A 25,489-nucleotide genomic window follows, 5' to 3' on the forward strand; every position below is an offset into this window, starting at 1 on the left:
TAAAAAGTAAAAAAAAACAAATATCAAACTTTTCCTTTCTCTGAAAAATTTATAGTTTTAATACATTAGCTGATATAACATGATATGAAACTTAGATCTCTAATTAATGAAGTGAAGAGTTGTCTCATAACGATATAATCAATTGCAAACATGATTTTCACTTAAACACATAGAATGGCCTCAAGATCAAAGCTCGCATAAATAGCGCGTTCAAATACAAATGATATTTGTGAATTGGCAAACATTTCTTATATAATGAAGCAAATGGGAGGAAGATGGTGAATATATTCGTGCTCGCAAACGACGTAGAAGAGGAGGAGGAATCGTCACAACAGCAACCCACGTCAGGGTCTGCCACTGCTCTCTTCGTTAATTTTAGTACACGTTCCACTACCGTCTAGCTCACAAAGAGGATAGTTCGCGCGCAAGATAATGATATCGGGCCAAGAACACCGAATAATGTCATAACATTGAAGAGGCAACCCTCATCGCCAAGATAATATCAGCCGACAGCTGATACTTCAAGATCTCGTCCTCGTACATCAGCAGTTCCATGATGACGCGCATCTACCTTCTCGTATCTCTAGTCTTCTATTGCGTTTCAAATTCTGCATTAAGTGAGCCGTGAGTATGATTTGTATTTTTAAAAAAGACAGAATTTTCTATCAAGTATTAGAGTCGATTTGTAAAAATTTCGTGAAGAGCGAGGGCGTTAAAAATTAAAAACTGAGATTGGAAAGAGATCCTTTGCAACACTCGTGTGTATATTTCACAAGATATTGACATCTAATTTTAGATCTTGCCGAAAAAAAGTATAAATATTCTATTTAAATATTAGAAATATTTAAAGATACACAGAGAGATCGAGAAAAAGAGAAGGTTCCAACATCTCTCACCTCTTCAATCTGATCAGAACTCCCTCCTTTGCGAAACAACATCTTGACCCATTCCGCGGTCCGCGATTTCACGATTAACGCCGGAGAAATCTAGATGATGCAAAATCCTCTCCGATATCTTCTCGCTCCTCGAAGAGAGGAAGTCTCTTGCCTCATAACGGGGTTTTTTGAGAAACGCGGCCGCAATCGTCTCTTCGCGCCTCGTTCTATCAGATCCTCTGAAGATCGCAAACGCAGACTTCTCTCCCGTAGAGCGACGTGGCTGATGCAGGGCGACGTATTGACGGACGAGGAGGCGACGTCCAGCCTCGTCCAGCTGGACAGCCACAAATCGTATTTTCCGGTTAACACCAGGACGGAGATGATATATACGTCACGATCGGGCAAACTCATCAGCTGCGTGATCGCCGCATCCGTTCACATGAACGGACACGTGAGCGTGGTGGAGGGCGGCTACGGGACCGAAAAGGTCCGGATACGTTACAGCACGAATAACGGTAAGCCGGACGTCTTCTTCCTTCTCGTCCAGGCCACGAAGAGGAAATCGATATACATCGAGGGGGACGTCGCGTGGAACGAGAGATTGGGCATCGCCTACGAGCCCATGAAAAATTGGATCCTCACGGAGATACAGGACGCTTTGCGCAATGTCACCTCTACCCAGTTTCCCCCTTCGTAATGGCACAATTTTTTTTAGTAATAAGAATAATAATTGTGCGTAAAAATACGTTAATTTCAGAGACTTCCTCCGCGCATTCTAAAAAATTAGAAAATGCTGAATTTATTTATTAATGGAAAACTAATTTTTTTTTTCAATTAGCTCGTCGTTAAACTGAAGAAACGCCAAATAATCTCTCGCAACTAACTTTTCCATTCTGTAAAAAATATTCTCAGGCAACGTATAATATTTCAAAAGTTTAATTTACATAAAAAATCAATGTGTCATTCAAGTGTTTTTTATCTTTTTAGATCGATACCTTTTTTAGTTTAGCTTCGAGAAAGGAAAACTTCGCAAAGCATCAGCGGTTCAAATCTTCCCGTACAATTATCCCGCCAGCGAGATGCTCATTTGTAATGGATAGCATATCATCTTGTCTCCTCATATTTCTAGCAGAACGACCGTGTAATTGCGCTCGTCTTTCTAATGTAATTACGCAAGGTAAGATGTGCATTAGACATAAAATAAGACATCTATGCGCGATTTGATCTTTTTAAGATTTACTTAGATATATGTTGAGAAGTCGCTCTTTTAGAAGAGATCTCCTATATTCAACAATATGCAGAAAGAAATGGATGCTACTTCGTTTTATTTTCTTAACAAATAAAATATGATTTATATGTTAATAATTTTTTAAGTCTCGTTTTATCCCTGTATAAACGAATCTCTCTATCATATGTTTTCAGAATAAATAAGAGGTGATTTTATCATATATATATATATATATTAGCAATGTAATCTTTCAATATGTAAGCATAGGAAAGTCTGTCATTGATGAATTAAAACGCTTTTGACGTGCTAGCGAATAATTGACGTAAATGGATCATCCATTTCTTCGATCTTTCCGACAGCCGTTGATTTTCACATTCCACCTGTTATGACAGCGATACTTGATGGAACGCGAATACATATGTCTAACCGGCTTTAATTGTGGAAAGTAGATCACAACCTCGTAACTAATAACTACCAGTGAGTGTTAAATTTTGCCGGGCAGAGATTGAATGATTAATCGCGCCACATAACGAACTTACAGTTTCTCGGAATGCTGCTTCATTTAATTATTTACCACGCTACGTTATGACGATATATATGAAAGCATGATGAAAAAAAAGCAGTGTCATCTAGAGATATTTGGTAGTTTGATTGAAGCCTAACTGACAGAACATATGGTGTAAAAATATGAAATTGCGATTACATTTTTAATAATTTACGGAGATTCAATTAATTTACAGTAAAATAATCTTAGTGATTCTTAATAAGCAAAGTGGTAAATAATAATAATATGGTACATGCATTTATGATAATAATAGTAATAAATTATATGATTTTGGGAGATATTTTTATACTACTCTATTATGTATCAATATCATATAATTTAATTTTTTTCTAATAACTTTTGACGACTCTTTAAAATTCATAAATGAGGTCCGGTTCTCTCTCTTTCTCCCTCTAAATAATTAATTATTAAAATTTTCATACTAATTTGTGCGAAATAACATCGGCAAGAATCAGTCTTAATCAAAAGACGGATTTGTGGATCGATTAAGCTTCATCCGTATCGAATTATGCGTATACAAATTTCAATTTGCACCTTTCTTCGCAACGATTCATGCGGATCTTCGTCAATCGAACGTGGGTGTCGTGAAGCGGAAATTTCTGCCGACGGATTTGTTTCGTCGGATCCACTTAAGCGATCGATTCGATCACGCACGAGCGATCGCGGACTGTTTCGAAAACAAGAGTTAGAAACAAGAGCTGTGGGCAGACTCCGTATAATGGACAACAACACGGTGCGTGTCCGATCCTTTTCACTTCCGTGGAAAAGAAAAGGGAAAGCGGCCGTTGTGTTTTAGAACAAGAAAATATATCACAGAATTTTAATGCAATACATTTGAAAAGTGAAAAAAATATATTAGCAGCTATTCTAACTGCTAAGACCTTTAAGACAGAAGAAAATACTTTGAATTTAAATTTACAGATTAATTTTCTATGAATTTATATTTTCAGGATCAAAAAAAGTTTCATCTATATTTTAATATCTATCTTATTAATAGATAAATAAATATCTATAATTTTTCAATCTATAAAAATTATAGATTGAAAAATTACAGATATTTATACAGATATTAAAAGTAAAAAAAATATATTAGCAGCTATTCTAACTTCTAAGATTCCTTTAAGACAGAAGAAAAAACTTTGAATTTAAACTTACAGATTAATTTTCTATGAATTTATATTTTCAGGATCAAAAACAATTTTATCTTTATTTTAATACCTATTTTATTAATAGATAAATAAATATCTATAATTTTTTTCAATCCATAAAAAATATAAGATATTTATTTATCTATTAATAAAATAGATATTAAAATAAAGATAAAACTTTTTTGTACAAATAATATACTTTTTTATGTGTTAGGAAAATATTAATATATTTTTAATAAATTTATAATATTTAATGTAATTTATATCTCTTTTAACAGATGACATTTCATAGATGGATGTAATTTAATTAATTAATAATCTCGTTCAATTTTTTTTAGACATACTAATTAAATGTTTCCGAATATGTTGTTCAGGCAGGTGCTTTCTAACGGATTAATTGTGAGATTACCAATAATTAAAAAGTGAATGAGATCTTACCCGATGACTTGCCGGGATTGGATTCCTCGATCGGCTGCAGAGTTCGCGACATCGTCGTCTCTCAGGAGTGACGTTTCGCTGTTCAAGTTGAAACGGATGCCGCGTTATGGTGTCCGCGAACCGTGATCGAGACGCTCGTAAAATCGTCGCCGATGTCCATCAATCCGACGAGTTCCGTGTCAAGACCGATGGACTCGCCTTGGCTGCCTGTCGCATTTTCCGCGAGCGTACATTAGCCGGCACTGTTAATTGATTATAATCGGGAGGAGATAAACGAGAGTCGTGTCGCGAGTAATGTACGGTAGTAAAATCCAGATAGAGAAGAGCGTTCTATCAATAGACTCTTCTTTAGGACTGCTTATTCGAGACTCTCGCAAAGCAGTCACAACGATGATTGTAATTAATGAAGTTGTTTCATGTTAAAGTATTTGCATAGGGAAATGTTGAGAATATTAATTTTTTTTCTCGCGTATGATCAGTAAAAATTTACATATTAATTTTTTTTTACGAGGGTGTAAGAAGGTAATATTTAAAATTTTTATTTGAAATTTTTCTCTTTTTTTTCTAGATAATATTTTTAAGGAATTGACTCGGTTTTCCTTTTAAATAATTACTCCGAATTTTGCGTAAGAGAATAACTGTTTTGGCCCTCTGCTAAAATATTTGCAGATAGCGTTATTCAGGAATTATCTCGTTCAAGACAACCACAATTCTCGATTTACAAAAAGTATCTTCAGTAAGACGTTTAGTTTCTTTTCCAACTAGAAAGCAAATCCTTCAACAATAAACTTGCTCTTTCTCTCGACAATTGATTCGACTCCTCTCAGGACATGTTTATCTTCAATATCTCAAAGTACACGATACTATTCGTTAGCAATCACTCTGAAGATATCCTCTCGTCAAACACTCCAACAAATTCTTCTTCGATCCAAGTATCCTTTCTCTTGGGAAACAGCACTCGTCCTATTTCCAGAAAAAAAAGTAAATAAGAAAATAAAATAAAATTTTTTCCACTAAATTTGTCTCTTCTGAAAATACTCGCTCGCAGCGTTCGATTTTACAGGAACGGATTTTCGACTATCGGAGCCGAAAACGCACAAGAAGGTGGACGACACCCTGGTGACACGTGCGACGACTTATCCACGTCACGTGCGAGCGACTGACAAGACACAGCGCGCGCTGAATCGAAGCACACGCGACTCCGACACGCGCGGCTTCCACGGACTTTCGAATGGATGTGCCGGCTGTTTGCTGCTGCAAGAGAGCACGAGCTACGTCGAGATGTACGTCGGTACCGGCACTGCTCCGGCCGCTGCTCCGGCCCCGGAGTCTGGTCCCCAGAGCGCGGGCCCCGCGTTGTAGGAGGAGGTTCCTCTTGATCCTCCGCGAGGTGGGAGACGACGAGAGTCGAGAAAATCTCGCGCACGTCGGTTCTCATCCCTCCTTCGTCGGCTGTGAACCTCTCGAGAGAGGAGGGAAAGAAGAGAGAATTTTGCCACTTTCGTTCTATAATACTTGGACTCGCGTAGATCGTCTCTACGTTTCCTGCAGGACTGGTGTCGCATCGCGATGTATATTATAATTTTTATTATAATTAAAATAATTATCATTTTTAATATTATAATAGTTATTATAATTAATACAATTTTGATATCTCGTATCAAGAAGTAGAATTTATACTGTTAATATAGAAATATAATATGTGAAAGAAACAATTCGATTATATGGCTGAATTGATAAGCTATTTTTATTTTATATTATGTAATTGTATTGGCTGTGTTTTACAGGACACATAAATTGAAGAAGGATATTCGCTTCTTAAATATTTTCTTAAACTTTTTTCAGTCTTGATCTTTAAATATTTACTTAAGAAATAATTCTTGTTAAAAAACTGCAAATATATTGACACAACAATCAGAAACTCGATCGTATTTTCTCTATTTTATATACAATATCTACAATAATATAACACATTTATATTATTAAAACATATCAGAATTAAAACACGAATATCCACTAAAAGAAATGTTGTAGCATTAAGATTTAATGATCTGAGATTAAAATAATAGAATGGGATGTATATGAATGGAGATTAGTTCATAAATTTCAAGGAAAATAAAAATTAGCTTATTTTGTCTTTGAAAAATTTAAATGACTATATTCAAATACTAGTATAAATCTTCAAGCACTAATATTTATGCGATAAGCAATAAAGTATGTCATATTCTCAATAATTCTAAAGTACTCTCTAGAGTTTTTCGATCATTGCTCATAAAAATCGAAATTAATCAAAACTATTTCTATTTTTATTGAGAGCATATTTTACAATATTGAGAGTATGCTATAAGTATCGCATAAACATTGATGCTTGAAGGCTCGTACTGATCTGAATATTCTTTCTGTATCTCGCTCAATAAATCTCTGTATCTTCTCATAAATTTTATTTCTGCAAACATGACACACAGATTCTCTTATGGCGTCAATCTTACACAAGATTCTATATTCTTGTAATAAAAGAGTTCAGCAGAGATATAATCATTTCGAGAATATACTTAAATCATTCACATCACAAATTTGTGTCCAAATAATCTTAATAATCTTAATTAATCTTAAATTACAGTTTAAGCTCACGTGATTTGTTACATTTACATTGGTCGGATTTATAATTGATAGCTGTTTCACTTGTCTCGAATAAACACGAAATTGTAGGAACAACTCTAGGACAAATGAGAAAAATCATCACAAACTTACATTCGTCGATTGCATCCTTAGATTCCAATAACTGGAATTAAAATCGTTTGCTGTTTTCCCAACTGTCCCCAAATCATATCAGCAGCGTTCTTCCTCAAAGATAGTAAACTGTTTAGACGGAAAGAGTTTGTCACTTCTTTTTCGAACCAAAACCGGAGAATCCCATAATTGAGGCCATTTCATCGGAAGGTCCTGCATCATCGTCCGCCAGTTCCTCAATCTTCCTCTTCTTGTCTTTTCGCTTCTCTTTTCTGTATTCTTTGATCTTCTCTTCCTGTGAATAATAGCAGTAATGTTATTAATAAATTACACAGTGAATGAGATAATCGCCTTAAACGCGACTTTAAACAAACCTTCCTTTGACATAGAAACATAAAATTAAACATAGAAACATTAAACATAAAAACAAACCTCTTCCTTTAATTCCTTCACTCTCTGCTCCAAATCATAATCCTTCTTTTTTTCTTCGAGTTTCTTCTTGTTTTGTGCAAACCTCGCTTTAACTTGATCCAATGAGGATCGCTCTATCTTCATGGACATGCCCAGATTACGTTGATCTGTGGAAATTAAAAATTATAATTGAAATAAAAACTCTAAATTTTAATTACATATTGATTTATAAATATTCAAACTTACGTTTTGTTCCATTGATGTGATCCAAAAAGTTAATGGAATCTTTGACAACACAATCGCAAACATTGCAATAGTACCTATGAATAGAAGTACAATAATAATTATAATTGATAATGTATCAATAAGAGGATTGCTTTATAACAAGAAAATAATATTTTAGAAAGAATAGTTTTGCATATTATTTCTTTGAGTTATTTGGATTTATTATATTCAGTGTGGTGCTTAGATGATATTAAAATTAGCTAGATAAAGATGAGATAAAAATATGTAAATTTATCTTAGATAAGATGATGATTTTGTTTTAAATATATCTAGATAAAAGATAAAATTTTATGACGATTCATCTAGATAACTTCCAGATAATCTTATTTTTTGACCGCTTATGTAAACAGTTATAAAAAAATGTAAATTTTAAAAGGGATATAGAAATATATATATTTTTATTTGTAAGTTTTTATCGCTTACTGCTTAAGTTCTACTACTTAAGTATTTTTATATGCTATGAAACTCTAAATCAAATTATCTGAACATTATTCTAGATAATTTAATAAAGATAACATTTTTTTTTATCTAAGATGCAGATAATACATATTTGTATTATCTATATAAAGATAAGATCATGCAAAAATTTTATCTAGATCATCTATATAATTTTATTTAGATAACAGTAAACACTGATTATATTGCATAATTAGATTTTTATAAGATATTCTAGAATTGAATTGTACCCTCCAGTTTGTGACGATGGTGTATTTTTATTGATGACAACACTTTTGCCTAATTTTGATTCGAGATCAACTTTGTAATCTCTCTGTTTTAGCAATTCCCTTTTAACTGCTGGTTGTTTGGGAAGTCCCAATTCTTCCTCCGCGATCTCATCTTGAAGTCTTTGAAGTGCAATCCTTTCATATTCCTCTCGATTCCATTTTCTCCTATGATCATCAGGTCGCTATAAAAAAAAATACATTTCATTAGAGAGGTATGTATTTTTCTAATAGTATAATTATTTAGATTATATGCATTTTACAAGATAAGTTGCTTATATCTTTTGCAATATCTAACAAAATAATTCTTCAGAATTTATCATAAAGTTTAATATGTCAATAACAGACTGAAAATGAACAAAAAAATTAAGATCACAATATATTTTAAAAATGTATATAATTACCATAGACATGATCGCAATATCTTCCTTTCCACAATCATAAAATATTTGTGCAAAACGTATAAATATTACGTCTGTTTCTCTTCCTGTTGTATTTTATAGTCATCGGCTATCAATAGATGTAGATGCGCAAAAATTACCTGTATTCTGGATCTAACAAGTGACATTTGCTGGAAAACTTTGTACATTTGCAAATGGCCGCAGCCAATTACATCGATGGATGTCTAAGGCAGTGATGCCAATTTCAGGGGCGAGACGTGATTTGGCGGCTGCGCAGAGATAGTGGTGGGGAGCACACCAAACCACGTGACGCGGTCACGTGACGAAACGGCGCGCGCACCCCCGAGCCCCCACCACGCCGCTCCCCCCACTACCCGCCGCGGCACGCGGCTCGCCCTTGAAATTGGCAACACTGGTCTAGGGAAAATAACAACGATTGACCAATTAGAGAGTCTTATTTTGAATTGGCCAATTGGCGACGTGGACTAATCGAGGCTCAGTCCGTCTAAAAAGAAGCTAACGTAGACTCTCGCAAAATCATATAATTTATGCCATTGCTAGATAAATAATTATATCTTTTTAAAAAATTGTATTTGTGTATTATTGCGCAATTAAATATATTAATCGTGTCCACGCCAAGATGATATATTTTTAAGGCTCTTCTCATGGAATGTCCAAACAATCTTGAAATAGATTGTAAAGACAATTGGTTAATTCTTATAAATCCAACGAATGAGGTTAGATTACCATTCAATATAGATATTTATTGTCATCTTTTCTCAGTTATCTGTCTAATTTATTTTATATGCAAATATAAAGTGCGTTAGATATGTAATATGTTATAATAAAAACACGATGAAATTTATTTCGTCATTTTTAATTAGGTGTAAATAGAAAAAAAACGAGGCCACAAGGCAATCGAGGCCAATCGAAAATGATGTCGATAGGAAAATAACTAGGCATTCTTGGGAGAAGCACGAATATTCAACGTGTCAGTTCAACGTGGGCAAAAATTTCACAAATGGTGTTCATCCCACAAGTGAATGTTATGGTATAATTAATCGGCTTTCTTGCTTGACGCTTTATTTCTTTGCTAGATCTTCACGTGTGAGCATTATTTAATTTTTTAACATATTTGTCGAAAATCGTTTGGCTGTCAAAACACAATTGTCAGTGTGTAAAAGTAAATACAGTGCAATTAAAAAATTATTTTTATCTTTCAATAATTTCTATTTTAATTCTAATGTTTTCTTACACTAATATATGAAATAATATCTTGAAGATGACATCTTATGATCTTTATAGATTGAAAAATACTATTTATTATGTGGCATCGCTATACTCTTTTATATATACTTGTGTGGATCATATATAATATATATTATTCTTTTATTACATTTATTTATATTTTTAACAGTTTTATTCCTTGAAAATAAACACCTGAAATAATATTATATATATAGATATAAATGATATTTGTCTTGCTTTTATTTCAGGCAGAATTGATTATGATTTGAAGATACCCAAATACTTATTTTGAAAAACATTTGTTGTACTTTTAATAAAAATGTAGTTTGTGATGAAATATCTATAAGTTATTTTACGAAACAAATCTATCATCAATATGAATAAGACTTCACAAAGTGAGTATATCATTAATATATATGTATTATATAGAAATTGTGGACAACTTTGACATAAATGGGCACACTTTAAATATTTATATTACAGAAACTGTACAAACATTGAAGTATGTGAGTTTAGTTACTCTCACGCTTCAAAATGCTATGGTTGGCCTCAGCATGCGATATTCGCGCACTAGAGCAGGAGATATGTTTCTATCTTCTACTGGTAAATACCAATAATAAAAATACCATCTTCTGTGTAGATATACAATTCTTATTACATTTGCAATAATGTCTCTCTTTTTTAGCTGTTGTGATGGCAGAAGTAGTAAAATTGTTTACCTGTCTGGTATTGGTATACATCGAAGAAGGAAGCTTTGAGAAATTTTACAAAGCATTACATATGACAATCGTGAAGCAGCCTATCGACACTCTGAAAGTCTGTGTGCCATCTCTTTTGTATATCATACAAAACAATTTACTTTATGTATCTGCATCTAATCTGGACGCAGCTACGCATCAGGTAAGGTGTATGTTCAAACTAAAACATTTCAATTAAAATAGCAGTTTTATATTAATACAATATTTAAAATGAATGATATATATATTCTGTAGGTTACATATCAATTAAAAATTCTGACAACAGCCTTTTTTGCAATGACGATATTACGTAAATCTTTACGTACAACTCAATGGTGTGCTCTAGTGTTTTTGGTCATTGGAGTGGTTCTCGTACAATTGGCTCAAAGCGTGAAAGCACCCTTACCATCGGGTATCGAACAAAATCATTGGCTAGGCTTTTCCGCTGCTCTGAGCGCTTGCGTTCTGTCCGGTTTCGCGGGGATCTATTTCGAAAAAATTCTCAAAGGCTCCGACATCTCCGTGTGGATGCGAAACGTGCAATTGAGTGTGCTTTCCATACCGTTTGGTTTAGGCACGTGTTTTCTGCAAGATGGTCACGTCATACACAAGCAGGGCTTCTTTTTTGGCTACGATCTATTTATACTTTACCTGGTGCTCTTGCAAGCAGGCGGTGGATTAATCGTAGCCATGGTGGTTAAGTATGCCGATAATATATTGAAAGGCTTCGCCACGTCTTTAGCCATCATCGTCTCTTGCATAGCTTCCATTTATCTGTTCGACTTCCATCTATCATTTCAATTCAGTTTAGGTGCGTTCCTTGTAATATGCTCAATTTTCCTTTATAGTCACCAACCGAAAATTGTATCTCTCGATAAGCATACATCTGCCGAAAAAGTCTGACAGTTAGTGAAAATACGAGAGTATTCTCGATAATATAACATTAATAGTCGATTTTACAAGTTTTCACAACAATTCTCATTAATTAACGTTAACTTGGTGATATGTAGTTTTAATGATTTATCAAAGATAGAGCCAATTTAAAAAGAGAATAAATTTAAGGATCAGTTGTTCGGTTTAAATAAGAAAAATGACAAAAGATATTTAAAAAGATTGGACAGGTGATATTTGTATCAAAAAGAATCAGTATGTGACATCGATGATATCTTCTATCGTAAAAAGCAATGACACAATTGTTGTATATATGAAGGAATCATAAGTGCAATCATGTTTTTATATTTGATTCCGGTGTTTATCTCTCTTGTGATAGAATAAAGATTTGCACAAATGATGAATAACATATAGAAATTAAAGTGAGATTATATATAAATATATATATATATACACATTGTAATAAGTTCATTGGATTATTGTAGATACAAAACGTTGACACTATTAACTACTCACTTACGAAGACTTGATTTTATTTTTATATAACGATAGCTTTGAACACATTCGCATACATTCAATTAGAATATATTAAATAGATCAGTAAATTATATTTGCACTTATGTACTTAAATAGATTTTAATAAATACCGTTTTTATCAAAATTTTTGTTCCTTTAAAATTAAAAGCTTGCAACTTTTAGAACACAATGTGATAATACTAATAAAAAATTTATTTTGAATTTTTGAATCTTTCGCAAATATATTTTATTTGACTAAATAATTAATAAAGTAGAAGTAAACAAGAATGTAGTTTTCGAATGTATTGCTCTAACGAAACAATGATAGGTATCTATCTAAATATGTTCAAAATAAAATTAAATCATTTTGTGTTAAATTTAAGATGTAATTATGTGTATACTTTTTTTTTATTTTACATAATGAAAATTCTAGAATTGAATCAAGTTTTAATTTTAATTACATTAATTACATATTTAATACATATTTAATTAGTAAATCTAATTATATTAACGAAATAACCGCAGATATTTCTCATTCTCATTTACATAAATTGATTATTTCAATTATAGCGTTGAGTATTAATCCAATTAGTTTTATATCCGTTCCACGTGTCATATCGCGGCCATCCAAAATTCGCGCCGCATCACGTGACTGCTCATAAATTTGACTTTGCGCAGTTGGCGAGCCTGACGCCGAGGACACATGACGTATGACGTTACGAGGCGAGAGTGAGACGACGCGAAGCTCTTCATCGTAATCTCCGTGTGCCCGCATAAATACGTACGACGATTATGAGCGAGTCCCAGTCGAAGAAAGCGAAGACCATGAGTTCGTTGAATCAATTGAAGGAGCTCACGACGGTCGTCGCCGACACCGGCGATTTTCACGGTAAGATCACGTCGAAAGTTCGAATTCGTTCAGAGGTTAAGGTAGGTTACGCGACCGCGATCGGGGAGGGAGGAGAGAGAAAATTTTGCAACGCTTGCATATTTTTTTTTCCTCCGAACGTGTCTCCTCGAATCGCGAATGATTATGAAATTTATTATTCCTCCAAGTCTGTTTACTTGCGCATGTATTACGATATTGATATCATGCGATATCGGAGGCGGACAAAAAGCCATTAAAAAGCGTGAACGGATAATGTATACATCGGATGATTACGAATTTTAATTAAAGAAATACAAATTTTCTCTTCGCAATTGATTAATTCTAATTTAATTTTATGACTTTGTTACACAAGTAAATTAAACCACGTTTGCCAATGGAATAAAAAAAAAACCTCCGCGAATATATGATTATCGATAATCGTCATAAAAAAAAATATATATATATATATATTGTATATTTATTTTATTAATATTTATTGTATATTTATTTTATTATACATTTATAAGATTTCCAATATGATCTGTCGAAATTTTCTGCTCTAACTCAGAAAGTTATTACCTTGACATTATCGTTGTATCATTATTAATTCATAATCAAGATGCGCGTGACATTTATTTATGACTCTTATACTTTTTTCACATCATGATTTTATAGAAAAGTAACGTGTTAATATTGCGCGCATACACTGATGATCTTGTCTGAAAGCTGAGAAACTTTTTTTCTTATGACTGACAAATTTATTTTCTATAATGAATAATGCGTGTTGCATTATGTTGATTATATTGATGATAATTTAGTATTTTCGTCTAGTTCACCTGCAAGCGTGAGCTTATTTTATTTTATTTAAAAGTTCCCATAAATTCAAAATTGTCACACTGACTTCATATGGATATATATGGGATTACGGTCGAAAAGTCCAACTATGTCGCATAGATTTATCTGTGCAACTGATAAAACGCGTATCAGTGCACATACGAAATAACGTGACCCTTGCCTTGAGCAGTGACTTCTAAAAATACATTCATCATTCTTATCCTCGATAGAAATCGAATGAAAATGTTTGAGCAAGCTATTAAATGAAAAAATGATAATGAATATGAACAAAAATAATGAAGAAAAAGTAATTATAAATAAATAATAAATAATAATATAGATTAACATTACAAACGGTATTATATTATTAATCGCTGTAGCTATGGAGCAATTTAAGCCTACAGATGCAACGACAAATCCGTCGTTGATTCTCGCTGCTGCTAATAAAAAAAAATATGCTCATTTGATTGAAAAGGCTGCTGAATGTGGCAAAAAATCTGGATCGTAAGTATATGCATATTTGTTGATACATTTAATTTAATTAAATTTCTTAGTTTTTTATTTCATTAAAAATTATATTTAAATATTCTTAACATTAATATAATTCATAATATTTTAACATTACTTAATATTTTAATAGTACTTTGGCTGAACAAGTTGAAGCAGCCCTTGATGTTACATGTGTTTTATTTGGCAAAGAAATCTTAAATATAATCCCCGGAAGAGTTTCTACGGAAGTGGACGCCAGATTATCCTTCAATAAGAAAGCCAGCATTGAAAAGGCGAAAAGATTGATTGCTCTGTACGAGGAACTTGGAGTGAGCAAGGAACGTATCTTGATTAAGCTTGCGTCAACTTGGGAAGGCATCCAAGCGGCAAAGTAAACAATTAACAAAATTAAAAGATATGCATTTTATGTTTGATTAATATTTTACTAATAAGTAATAATAATTGTTTTCTCTTTTTTTTTTAGAGAATTGGAGGAAAAATATGGGATCCATTGCAATTTGACATTATTGTTCTCCTTCGCACAAGCTGTCGCTTGTGCAGAGGCTGGCGTTACTCTCATTTCACCATTTGTTGGAAGAATTCTGGATTGGTAAATGTTTTAATGTGATTTCTCAGTTTAAATTTATATGAATCAAGAGTAAAAACGATTTATTTATTTAGGCATGTGGCAAATACAGATAAGAAAACATATAAAGGAACAGAAGATCCAGGTGTTATTTCTGTAACGAAAATTTACAATTATTACAAGAAATTTGGCTACAAGACAGTTGTGATGGGTGCTTCGTTTAGAAACGTCGGCAAGTATTTAAATTATGTAATTTTTTGATATATATAAACTATTTTTTATAACCTTATAAATGCAATATAAAATATAACAATAATGCTGCATTATTTTATGTAACTATGCTATTTTTTAATTTAACTATCTTGATAATTAGGTGAAATTAAAGAACTCGCAGGCTGTGATTTGCTTACTATTAGTCCCAAATTATTGGAGGATTTAGAGGAGAGTAACGAACCTATTCGCAAAGTTCTAACTGTAGAATCAGCTAAAAAATGCGATCTTCAAAAGATCAGCTTAAATGAGGCTGAATTTAGATGGCTCCTAAACGAGGATCAAATGGCGACCGATAAGTTGTGCGAGGGCATTCGCAAATTTGCCGCTGATGTACGCAAACTCGAAAAACTGCTGCAAGAAACGATTCAGGGTTAAAATAAATGACAGAAAATTACGCTTTTAACTGTATACAACAATGTAATAATTTACAAGGGCATAATTGAATGTACAAACACATTCCTGTTATTTATATTTGTATAATAATTATAGTTATTAATTGAGTACAAAAAAGTGGACAAGGTGAATGAGATATATGAAATATTTTTGGAAAAATATATATGTTATATATAAAGATCAAATATATGTAAACTTTTGAAGAAATATATATTTGTGATAATTCGTAACTAAAATTTATCATTTGTTATTTTTTTCTACACGTTTATTCTAATTATTATATTCGTATAATATTTTTATTGATTATTATATAATTAAAATGTATTTATTATATTATTAATCAAAATGTGTGTATTAATATGTATTTATCATGTGTATATCGTTATTTCAATATTATATAATTAATATGTATAATTGGCAAACGATTTTATAATAATTTAAAATTGAAGATAATATTTACAAATTTAAAACGCGCGCGATAAAATTATGCGCAGCGGCCATGTTTGTTTCGTGCCGCGTCGGTTTATAATCGTGGTGTCGAAGTCGGTGCGCGAGTTACTCGTATTTTTGTTCGCAAAAAGCGAATTGCGCGTGCAAATAATTGTCGGAAATGTCGAGTGATCGTTGAAACTCGTTAATCAGTAATTAATTAATAGTCATAGTGTTCTCCTTTCGTTATTAGGACGACTGTACTTGATGCGACTCGACGAAGTTAACCTCTCGCGGTTTCAACGAGTTGGCGCTAACGGCGAAGTTTGAAAAGTCGGCGACGTCGAGGCAGCTTCGGTGAGCGAAATTATTTGTATTCACTCTGAGAAATGCGAAACCGATATAATTTCGACGAGTCGATAGTGCATTAAGCAGAAACGTCATCGTTATATTTATTTATCATAAGTATCATAAAGCTCGATATATAAAAGAGTAATAGAAATATTTCTATATAAAAATGTGTACTGCAATATTTGTAGAAAGCAATGTTAAATACGCTTTATTTATATCGATTTTTCAATTTCTGATTTAACATTACGTATATATTATGACGTGCATGATCTTTGAACACGAGCAATTGTTTATTTATCTGCGATGATTTAGTATTACTTTGTATACGTATATATACGTGCGATCATCAAAGTCCTTTCTTTGAATTTTACTTTATTACACAGATTATAGACCTCATAAATCATACCTACTATATCTAGCATATGTCTATTTTAAAAAGCTAAACATTTATATATATAATATATGCGAATTAATTATATATATATATATATATATATATATATATATGTAAATAATTTTATTCTTTACAACGATATATTCTATTTTTTACGTATCTAAAAAAAAAATCAATTATTTTGGAATCAACTTTTATCGAAATGTATAATATATAAAAATATATAAATACACAGAAGTAAATTTTTCTTAGAATTTACCTTGAAAATCATGGTAATCGTGGGACAATATGGAAAGAATTTTATGAGAATTTCTCTGATTCATATTTATTACAATAAAAAATAATATCTATCACAATAAAATGTAAAATAGGTTTGATTAATTTTACTATATAGTTTAGTAAAATTAATCAAACATATTTTATATTTTATTGTGATAGATTTTATTACTTTTTATTTATTGTGATAAATATTAATCAGAGAGAATAAAATTCTTTCCATACCACATTGTCCCACGATTACCATGATTTTCAGGGTAAATTCTAAGAGAAAATTCTCTCTGTGTATATATACATATAAACATTTTTTAAATCTTTATTAGAGTAAACATACTATATTTAATATTTAGCAATTAATATCTTTTTGATAGATGTTTCTCCTTATCAAAAATTTAATGTCACGCATTTTCTTAATCTGCAACGTCGAATATTTTAACAATCAAAAGTGCTTAATTAAAATTTTAATATAATGTCATTTAAACGCACGTTAGAAAAAAAAAACAAAAATTTTATTATATATTTAAATAGTTTTTATTCTTGCATGTATAACATGCATATTTTTATCATACTAGAACAACACAAACTCTACGCGTCATTCCGTGATTTTATATTAAAAAAATGATATTTTTATATAAAGTTTGTTTAAACATGATTAACACTTTTTGACAGAAATCAGCTGATTAAAGCGTTAATTTGCGAATTAAATTTTAAAATAAAAATATATTATAAAAATTAAAACAATAATGTTATAAATAATATGTTACAATACTTAAAACTCGAATAATATTTTTTGACAGAAATCAGCTGATAACTGTCAGAAAACAGTAATCGAGTTTAAAGTATTATAACATATTATTTAAATTTTTATAACATATTTTAAAAATTAATTTGCAAATTAATGCTTTAATCAACTGATTTCTGTCAAAAAATATTATTGAAGCGAAAATTTGCCAATTAAATGTTCTAGCTTACATATTTCTATTTATATTGTGTATGTTATAATTGCGAAATAATAAGATTATTCTAATATATGTATGTATTTTATTTGTTACAGATAGCATTGCGATACACAGTGCGATTCACGCGTCGTGTCGGGAGTGCCGTGTAAAGTGTCGCGCGTCGGGAGTGCCGTGTAAAGTTTCGCGTATCGAAAGTGCCGTGTAAAGTGTCGGACAATCGTAATTATTCGTGTTTTCGCGAGTGTTACGAAGGAGCAATGACGATCAAGAGAGGAGGAGGAGGCCCGGGGAGGCATCGGGCGACAGCGGGATAACTGTGAGGTATGCAAAATGAAAACATTTTTTCTAAACTGCATTGTTTATGAGAATTCGACACACATATATAACTATATAAGTATATACATAATTTGAATATTTTGTTTTCAGATCAATGTGCTGTGTACTACAACTCCGCTATTGTACGTATTGGTGAGTGAGAAATTGCTTAGTTTATATTTTATAACATTTCTATAGTACGGGGTAATATGGAGATGTATATAATATATTGAAAATATTAAAATAGTAACATTTTTAATAATATGTTATAATATCTTATACGCGATTAATATTTTTTGACAAAAATCAGCTAATTGTCAAAAATATTAATCGATTTTAAAATATTATAACATCCCTTTTTTTAAAAAGACATGTTAAGTCGATTTTTGCAAGTATTGTTACATCTTTTCCGCGATACTGATTGACTGTTTCGGTTCGCATTGTGCGTTATATTTGTAGCATAGTCATCGCGAGGGTTAGTAGTTTAACAGTTTGTCCAAAATAAAATAAAATAAAATAATATGTTTTAAATAATATGTTATAATACTTTGAACTCGATTAATATTTTTGATAGTTATCAGCTGATTTCTGTCAAAAAATATTAATCGCGGATAAGGTATATTATAACATATTATTTATAATATATTACTATTTTAATATTTTTAACAATTATTATTTTAAAATTTAATTAACAAATTAACGCTTTATTAATATTTTTTTACAGAAATTAGCTGATTAAAGCGTCAATTTGCTAATTAAATTTTAAAATAATAATATGTTAAAAATATTAAAATAGTAATATATGTTGTAAATAATTTATTATAATATTTTATCCGCGATTAATATTTTTTGACAGAAATCAGCTGTCAAAAATATTAATTGAGTTTAAAGTATTATAACATATTATTTAAAACATATTATATTATATTATTTTATTTTATTTTGAACAAACTATCAAACTGCTAACCCTTGCGATGACAGCCTCTCGATGCTACGAATATAATGCACAATGCGAATCAAGACAGTCAATCAGCATCGCGGAAAAGTAGCAATAATATTTGAAAGAATCGATTTAACATGTCTTTTTTAGAAAGGGATTCAACGAGAATATTTCCTTTAAAAAAATTTTTTTTTAATATTTAAAACATTTCTACATGTAAAGATATTTTTTATATTATCCACAAACATGTATAATGTGTCGTTACGATCATCGTTAATATTCTGAAACTCTCATCGAAACCATTTTTTTTTGTCACGTTTTACGAGCGATCCTCGATATACGGTACCGCTGTAAAAGCGAAGATTAGAAGCTAACTAACTTGTATCTGCTTCGCCGTCGTTTTCAAGTTTTACGATTATGACTGTCTTCCATGTTACCACATGGCTCACCGGTAGTTCCGGTCGAGAAATTACTCGCTGTATAGTTCGGCACTCTCTCCTTCTTTCTTCCACCGTCTTACTTCCTCTTGAGAGAGATATCTCAACCCTTCTCATAGACGCTGAAAATAGAGTCTACGATCCTCCGTGTATCCCCGTGTAAACTTGTAATATATACTCTATTTCATTCCTAGACTTTACATAATTTTCTTTTGCCGGAAAAATTGATTGCGATGAGCAGAAATCATTTTTTTTTATTTATTAGAATTTTTATTATTTCTAATTAATAATTATAATCGTATACAATATTTTTATTTATTTTATCATTTATATATTTAATTATTTCTTAATTTTAATTATAAATTATTTAGTTTTATAAAAATATATTAATGTTTCGATAATATTCTGATAATTTTTTGGATGTGCATAGCTTTATTTATTTACTTTCAACTTAGCAGATAAATTTTAAACGCGTTTTAAAATAAATATTTTTTTTCCAGCACAAAAATATTTAGTTTGAAAAAAAATTTACTTTAATTTTATTTTATTAATATTTAAAAGTAAACAAATTTAAGAATAACTCAAAAATATAATTTATATATATTATCTTTTTCTTTATTATGTATTATATCGCATCTTTTGAAAAATGCTTTGTTTAAAAATGCTTTACATTTGTTAAATATTTAATATGATTTTTGCTACATGCATCACATAAAGATCTATGCATTAATTTTATCCTCTTATATATGAATTCTCTCTTTAAAAAGTTATGTTTTAACATTACGTTTAGCACAATTAAGTGCTTTAAATAATATACTATAAAATAATTACAATCCCTTTAATTACAATTTTCCATTATGATATTTATCATTAGAGATATTTGAAATGCAATTCTCAATTAGAGATAAAAATATCTCTACGATCTCTCTAAATAATAAATATCACAGTAGGTGTGATTATAATATAGAATAGATGATTATTTCTTTACTATCTACATCTACTTACGTATGATTATAGTAATTTAATTACAATAATAAATTGAAATAATAAACAATACAAAATTTAGATATGATTTTTTGGGATGCAAGGATGATCAAAGAACAGCAGTCAATTTCGAAATACAAATAAACGTCTGTATTTTATTTCTTTATATCTTAATAGCACTATAATTTTGTTTGTCGCTTCGTCGAAATTCTCACAATTGGATAGGTCTACTAAGAGACTCTTTGCTCGCAATTTTCGATGATCTGCCTTCTGTCACGATGGATACCTATATTTTTCGCGATCCGCTGCGCGATTGACGTCCGAGCCTCGGCGATGGTATCCAGGGAACTCGACGCCCTAAACGCGGCGCGAATATCGGCGGTATCATAGAATCGTCCTCGTCGATTTCATTCCTGTCTGTCGCATCGCTGTAAGAGAATAAGTCCTCTTCCGATCCTCGTCCCACGCGCGGTATAAATTGCGTCCATTGTCTCTTTTCATTAGCTGGAATTCATTCTTGATAGTCAAATTGTTAGGAAAAAAAGATTGAAAAATGATAGGATGAAAATATAAGAATTTTGAATTCTGTAGATTGGATTAATATAATTCGGATTAATATAATTCGAAAATAAAGAAATTATTCAGAAAATATTAAAATAAATTAATTTAATATTTTAAACAAAATTCCATAGAATTTCAGAATTAAAAATTCAAAGTAGAATTTACAGGAAAAATAAAAATAGATGAAAAATAAATTGATTTTATCATGAGAAAATTTTGACGAAAATTTTAGAATCTAATAATATTATGCAACCTTAAAATTTTGTTCGCAAAATTATATTGGATTGACCGAATCAAACTATTATTTTCAGTTTGATCGCAAAATAGGAGAATTTTTGAAATCTCAGAGATACATCATAACAATAATGTGCAAATACGAAATATTAAACGAAATATTAAAATAAATTAATTCAATTTTTCTAAACAAAATTTCATAGAATTTTAGAACTAAAAATTCAAAGCAGAATTTACAGGAAAAAAAATTAGTGAAAAATAAGTCATTACAGTTTATACGAAAACATTTTGATGAAAGTTTTAGAATCTAATAATATTATGCAACCTTAAAATTTGATTCGCAAAGATTGAACAAACTAACTATTATTTTTAGTTCGATCGCAAAATAGGAGAATTTTTGAAATCTCAGAGATACATCAAAATAAATGTGCAGGTACGAAACATTAAACGAAATATTAAAATTAATTAATTTAATTTTTTTAAACAAAATTTCATAGAATTTTAAAAATTCAAAGCAGAATTTACAGGAAAAGAAATTAGTGAAAAATAAGTCATTACGGTTCATACGAAAACATTGTGACAAAAGTTTTATAATCTAATAATGCAATCTTAAAACTTTGTTCGCAAAGTTAGATTGAACTATTATTTTTAGCTCGATCGCAAAATAAAAGAATTTTTAAAATCTCAGAGATAACATCGAAATAATGTGCACATACGATTACAAAGCAATAGAAATATATATTTATCGAGAGTTCAATCGGTCCCGCTTTGGAGAAAGAATTTCGATACTCACACGGAATCACAATGACGGCCCAGCGCGCAGCAGGTTGGTCCAGAGTATTCACTAGCGTCTCGATCTCAGGATTAATCTGCTGCTTCTCATCAAATCTGTGTCGTTTTCCCAATCGTGGACCGAACCACATGCCGCTGATTTCCTGCACGCTGGTGCGCTTGACGCACTTTCCCTCGATGCATGAGCCCAAGTTGCTCGGCGATTTGCCATCGCTCGGTCCGCCGTTCGGCATCTCCCTCAGTTCTGCGAGCGCACGATCAAACGGGACAGTCGAGAGGGATTGCAATCGCGAGTAATCGTTTTAATTATCGCAAGGGGGAAGATCGGTATTACCGTATTCGCCGGAAGCGCGAAACGCCAAGCAGAGCAGCAACGCCAGGGCGCAGACGGAGTTCCCGGTGACGATCATCTCGGATGAATCGGCGTTCCGACGAGACTATCTGGCCGAGTAATGTCGAGACGACCGACGGTCCTTCGGGTTTTATAGGGTTGGTGGACGATAAGCTACGCCGACGTTGTTTTTCCATCCCATTGTCTCTCGCTCCTTTTTCGCACCCCCGAGACCAATCACGATCGCCAGGCGAGAAGCGATTCGTCTCCATTTGAGGCGGGACTGGCTGTCCTATATACGCAATGAAGTTCCTGGATGCAGAACACGCGACCCGGGTTCTGGAATGAGGCGCCCACGCGGGCTGATTTCTGTCTTCGTCTTCTTCGGTGGAAAATTACTGGCGACTTTCATTAATTTTCTTTCAATGAATGGAAATGTGGCGTCGAAAATAGAAACCTCTTTGAACGAAGATAGATACGGGTTTTATTCTATCTCGCGCGAAGAAATTTAATTATTGTACAAAATAATTATAATTTTTCAAAATTTGTGTGTCTCGATAGAAGGAATTTTTTTAAATATTATATTAATAAGAGAAGAAAATAGCTAGATTATTTTTTTTAATTTCATTAAACATGTTTACATAATATTCATTTCTTATGTAATTAAATTATATAAAAACTTTTGTATTTCCATTTCTATTATATATATTCATTTCAATTTCTATTATATATGTAGGCTACATATGTATTATCTTCTCTTACACAGAGAGAATTTTCTCTTAGAATTTACCCTGAAAATCATGGTAATCGTGGGACAATATGATATGGAATTTCTCTGATTAATATTTATCACAATAAAAATAATAATATATCTATTACAATAAAATATAAAATATGTTTGATTAATTTTACTATGCAGTTTAGTAAAATTAATCAAACATGTTTTATATTTTATTATGATAAATATTAATCAGAGAAATTCTCATAAAATTCTTTCCACACCATATTATTCCGCACGACTACCATGATTTTCAGGGTAAATTCTAAGAGAAAATTCTCTCAGTGTATCAAAATAATTTTGTTCGAAGGTAAAATTAGAAATCCATAAGCTTAGGCAATAATTGAAATACTCGCGCATTTATTTCGGAGATTTACGACAATGAATCAGTTGTATAAGCACCATATTTTTTTTTTAACAAATCCTATTTTTCTCGCGCGTATTTTTTATACCCCACGCTGCGTAACAAATGATTGCGGCCGCCTGGCGTCCGATTGAACGAACGATTAGTTTTGGATTTAACTTGTCGATCGCCGGCTTAATTCAGGGATCAATGAGTTCACATTCTTCGCACTTTCTCCCTCGTATAAAAGCTTGGATTGACCGAGCGAAGTCGGCATTACGATACAATCGCCTCGTGTTTTCGGAAAGGGAATATTAAAATTCGCGCAAGTGCGCGGATACCTATATATATATATATATATATTCATTAATATTATTAACTTTAATGAATTATTTTTGAAAAGGTTGACTTAATTACGTGTTATCTTGGATATACAAATTAACTGCTTTAATTCCTTATAATCCAAATGTGTTAATTAATTATTATTAACTTAATTGTTTCCATCATTGTATTTTTCAAATTTTTATTAGTGCGATTATTATACCAGCACTAATAATAGAATTATTTATTTCTTTTATGCTAGTTAGCTATTATACGTATAATTAGATAAAAGTTAGAAAATATGTATATATTTTATATTATTAAAATAATTTTAATTGAATGATTGAAGGATAAAACAACTGAGAATTTATCTAAGTTATAGATTATTAAATAATTTATTAATTTATACGCAAGCTTATCAAAGCAATAAACATTTATAATTATAATTATCATATAAAATATAAAATATCTCTTAATTTTTTAAACCCTATTTACATTTCCAATACTAAAATCTTTATTTATATTATGATATTCATATAATATATAGATTTCTCATATATTTATTATAAATATTATTCTTACAATAATTATTCATATACCAAGATATAACCAAACAATTTAAGAATAATTATAATAAAGCTAAGAAATCGTATAGAATCAATCATCGCAAAGAGTCAATATCTTATCTTCGTAATAATCAAATCAAATGCAAATTGATCGAGGATTTAAAATTCCGCTGCTACTGTATACATGTTTTTTGGGACACAGATATATTCGTACACAAATGTATGTGCAATGGGTACATCTTATTATTCGAGACGCGCAATTAGGGGGCGACTCCACACATGGACGTCGTGGTTTTTCAGTGAGATCTAAGTGTTCATTCGTTCTATACGCGGACTTTCGATACTTGTCAAAGCAAACAAACGTCTGCTTCATACTTTTTTATCGCGATGCGTATTTGGTAGACGCACGATGTAAGAGCACTTGCATCTGCCAAACCGAATACGCGCCACGGAAATCTTCCCACGTGACGACATTTTTCGATTCCTTCATTCGTATCGCAAGACTTCCCATTCGCGGATTATTAAACGATAATTAAAGCTAATCGTATTAATTGATTAGCATTAACTCCAGTGAATAGCTATATGAATAAATCTACAGTAGTGACGTGATTTGGTGTGATATATCGGTGATGATTTTTAAAATATTTTTTATATTAAACTGAGATTTAATTGAGAAAGGTGAAAAAAAAAAACAAGCTTGTAAGATAAATGAGATTGCCAGAATTATTACTGCTACATTAAGAGAATTTTCTCTTAGAATTTACCCTGAAAATCATGCACAGTTGAAAAATTTGTGTTAAATTTAACAAATATCACATGTCCCAAACGGTCCACAGA

At 31.3% G+C, this 25,489-nt stretch overlaps 6 protein-coding genes across 9 annotated transcripts; 4 read left to right on the top strand and 2 right to left on the bottom strand.

The window, feature by feature from the left end:
• Positions 1 to 132: 132 nt before the first annotated feature.
• Positions 133 to 2,243, top strand: LOC145940884 (uncharacterized). The gene is made up of 2 exons (XM_083046523.1): positions 133 to 624; positions 1,149 to 2,243. Exons 1-2 carry the CDS (start codon positions 554 to 556, stop codon positions 1,573 to 1,575), a joined length of 498 nt encoding a protein of 165 aa, XP_082902649.1. The 5' UTR covers positions 133 to 553; the 3' UTR covers positions 1,576 to 2,243.
• A 1,792-nt stretch (positions 2,244 to 4,035) lies between these two features.
• LOC145940885 (uncharacterized) lies at positions 4,036 to 6,334 on the top strand. Of its 2 annotated transcripts, none has more exons than XM_083046524.1 (2): positions 4,036 to 5,238; positions 5,306 to 6,334. In XM_083046524.1, the coding sequence occupies exons 1-2, from the start codon at positions 5,088 to 5,090 to the stop codon at positions 5,617 to 5,619; spliced, it is 465 nt and encodes a 154-aa protein (XP_082902650.1). In that variant the 5' UTR covers positions 4,036 to 5,087; the 3' UTR covers positions 5,620 to 6,334. The 2 variants fall into 2 exon arrangements, with proteins under 2 accessions (XP_082902650.1, XP_082902651.1); XM_083046525.1 differs by having other exon boundaries at positions 5,321 to 6,334.
• Positions 6,335 to 6,812: 478 nt separating this feature from the next.
• Positions 6,813 to 8,965, bottom strand: LOC145940883 (zinc finger matrin-type protein 2). The gene is made up of 5 exons (XM_083046521.1): positions 8,810 to 8,965; positions 8,370 to 8,590; positions 7,645 to 7,718; positions 7,420 to 7,565; positions 6,813 to 7,282 (listed from the first exon to the last, which is right to left on the bottom strand). The coding sequence occupies exons 1-5, from the start codon at positions 8,816 to 8,818 to the stop codon at positions 7,139 to 7,141; spliced, it is 594 nt and encodes a 197-aa protein (XP_082902647.1). The 5' UTR covers positions 8,819 to 8,965; the 3' UTR covers positions 6,813 to 7,138.
• A 390-nt stretch (positions 8,966 to 9,355) lies between these two features.
• On the top strand, positions 9,356 to 12,334 carry Ugalt (UDP-galactose transporter). Of its 3 annotated transcripts, none has more exons than XM_083045784.1 (6): positions 9,356 to 9,543; positions 9,691 to 9,913; positions 10,303 to 10,449; positions 10,538 to 10,657; positions 10,740 to 10,954; positions 11,047 to 12,334. In XM_083045784.1, the coding sequence occupies exons 3-6, from the start codon at positions 10,431 to 10,433 to the stop codon at positions 11,692 to 11,694; spliced, it is 1,002 nt and encodes a 333-aa protein (XP_082901910.1). In that variant the 5' UTR covers positions 9,356 to 9,543; positions 9,691 to 9,913; positions 10,303 to 10,430; the 3' UTR covers positions 11,695 to 12,334. The 3 variants fall into 3 exon arrangements, with proteins under 3 accessions (XP_082901910.1, XP_082901911.1, XP_082901912.1); XM_083045785.1 differs by having other exon boundaries at positions 9,691 to 9,857; XM_083045786.1 differs by having other exon boundaries at positions 9,691 to 9,857; positions 10,307 to 10,449.
• A 562-nt stretch (positions 12,335 to 12,896) lies between these two features.
• On the top strand, positions 12,897 to 15,805 carry Taldo (transaldolase). The gene is made up of 6 exons (XM_083045787.1): positions 12,897 to 13,087; positions 14,281 to 14,404; positions 14,541 to 14,780; positions 14,874 to 14,999; positions 15,071 to 15,207; positions 15,349 to 15,805. The coding sequence occupies exons 1-6, from the start codon at positions 12,991 to 12,993 to the stop codon at positions 15,621 to 15,623; spliced, it is 999 nt and encodes a 332-aa protein (XP_082901913.1). The 5' UTR covers positions 12,897 to 12,990; the 3' UTR covers positions 15,624 to 15,805.
• Positions 15,806 to 20,878: 5,073 nt separating this feature from the next.
• On the bottom strand, positions 20,879 to 22,883 carry Pban (pheromone biosynthesis-activating neuropeptide). Its single transcript, XM_083045783.1, has 3 exons — positions 22,648 to 22,883; positions 22,315 to 22,557; positions 20,879 to 21,230 (listed from the first exon to the last, which is right to left on the bottom strand). Exons 1-3 carry the CDS (start codon positions 22,721 to 22,723, stop codon positions 21,013 to 21,015), a joined length of 537 nt encoding a protein of 178 aa, XP_082901909.1. The 5' UTR covers positions 22,724 to 22,883; the 3' UTR covers positions 20,879 to 21,012.
• Between the last annotated feature and the right edge of the window lie 2,606 nt (positions 22,884 to 25,489).

The sequence above is a fragment of the Prenolepis imparis genome, unplaced genomic scaffold, assembly GCF_030444845.1.
Source record: "Prenolepis imparis isolate NDT839.2.m4 unplaced genomic scaffold, iyPreImpa1.0 SCAF_9, whole genome shotgun sequence".
Classification (NCBI taxonomy): domain Eukaryota; kingdom Metazoa; phylum Arthropoda; class Insecta; order Hymenoptera; family Formicidae; genus Prenolepis; species Prenolepis imparis.

What these genes read in the sequence shown, in the direction of transcription:
- Ugalt (XM_083045784.1), top strand. An exon ending in TATGTTTCTATCTTCTACTG is followed by an intron (nt 10,658 to 10,739) that starts GTAAATACCAAT and finishes TCTCTTTTTTAG; the next exon opens with CTGTTGTGATGGCAGAAGTA. An exon ending in TGGACGCAGCTACGCATCAG is followed by an intron (nt 10,955 to 11,046) that starts GTAAGGTGTATG and finishes TATATTCTGTAG; the next exon opens with GTTACATATCAATTAAAAAT.
- Pban (XM_083045783.1), bottom strand. Translation starts at nt 22,723, where the DNA reads ATGATCGTCACCGGGAACTCCGTCTGCGCCCTGGCGTTGCTGCTCTGC. An exon ending in TCGCGCTTCCGGCGAATACG is followed by an intron (nt 22,558 to 22,647) that starts GTAATACCGATC and finishes GTGCGCTCGCAG; the next exon opens with AACTGAGGGAGATGCCGAAC. An exon ending in GGCCGTCATTGTGATTCCGT is followed by an intron (nt 21,231 to 22,314) that starts GTGAGTATCGAA and finishes AATGAATTCCAG; the next exon opens with CTAATGAAAAGAGACAATGG.
- Taldo (XM_083045787.1), top strand. Translation starts at nt 12,991, where the DNA reads ATGAGCGAGTCCCAGTCGAAGAAAGCGAAGACCATGAGTTCGTTGAAT. An exon ending in TGTGGCAAAAAATCTGGATC is followed by an intron (nt 14,405 to 14,540) that starts GTAAGTATATGC and finishes ATATTTTAATAG; the next exon opens with TACTTTGGCTGAACAAGTTG. An exon ending in GTTGGAAGAATTCTGGATTG is followed by an intron (nt 15,000 to 15,070) that starts GTAAATGTTTTA and finishes TTATTTATTTAG; the next exon opens with GCATGTGGCAAATACAGATA.
- LOC145940883 (XM_083046521.1), bottom strand. An exon ending in CCATCGTCACAAACTGGAGG is followed by an intron (nt 7,719 to 8,369) that starts GTACAATTCAAT and finishes TTCTATTCATAG; the next exon opens with GTACTATTGCAATGTTTGCG. An exon ending in TCACATCAATGGAACAAAAC is followed by an intron (nt 7,566 to 7,644) that starts GTAAGTTTGAAT and finishes TAATTTCCACAG; the next exon opens with ATCAACGTAATCTGGGCATG.
- LOC145940884 (XM_083046523.1), top strand. Translation starts at nt 554, where the DNA reads ATGATGACGCGCATCTACCTTCTCGTATCTCTAGTCTTCTATTGCGTT. An exon ending in AATTCTGCATTAAGTGAGCC is followed by an intron (nt 625 to 1,148) that starts GTGAGTATGATT and finishes TCTCTCCCGTAG; the next exon opens with AGCGACGTGGCTGATGCAGG.
- LOC145940885 (XM_083046524.1), top strand. Translation starts at nt 5,088, where the DNA reads ATGTTTATCTTCAATATCTCAAAGTACACGATACTATTCGTTAGCAAT. An exon ending in TCCTATTTCCAGAAAAAAAA is followed by an intron (nt 5,239 to 5,305) that starts GTAAATAAGAAA and finishes ACTCGCTCGCAG; the next exon opens with CGTTCGATTTTACAGGAACG.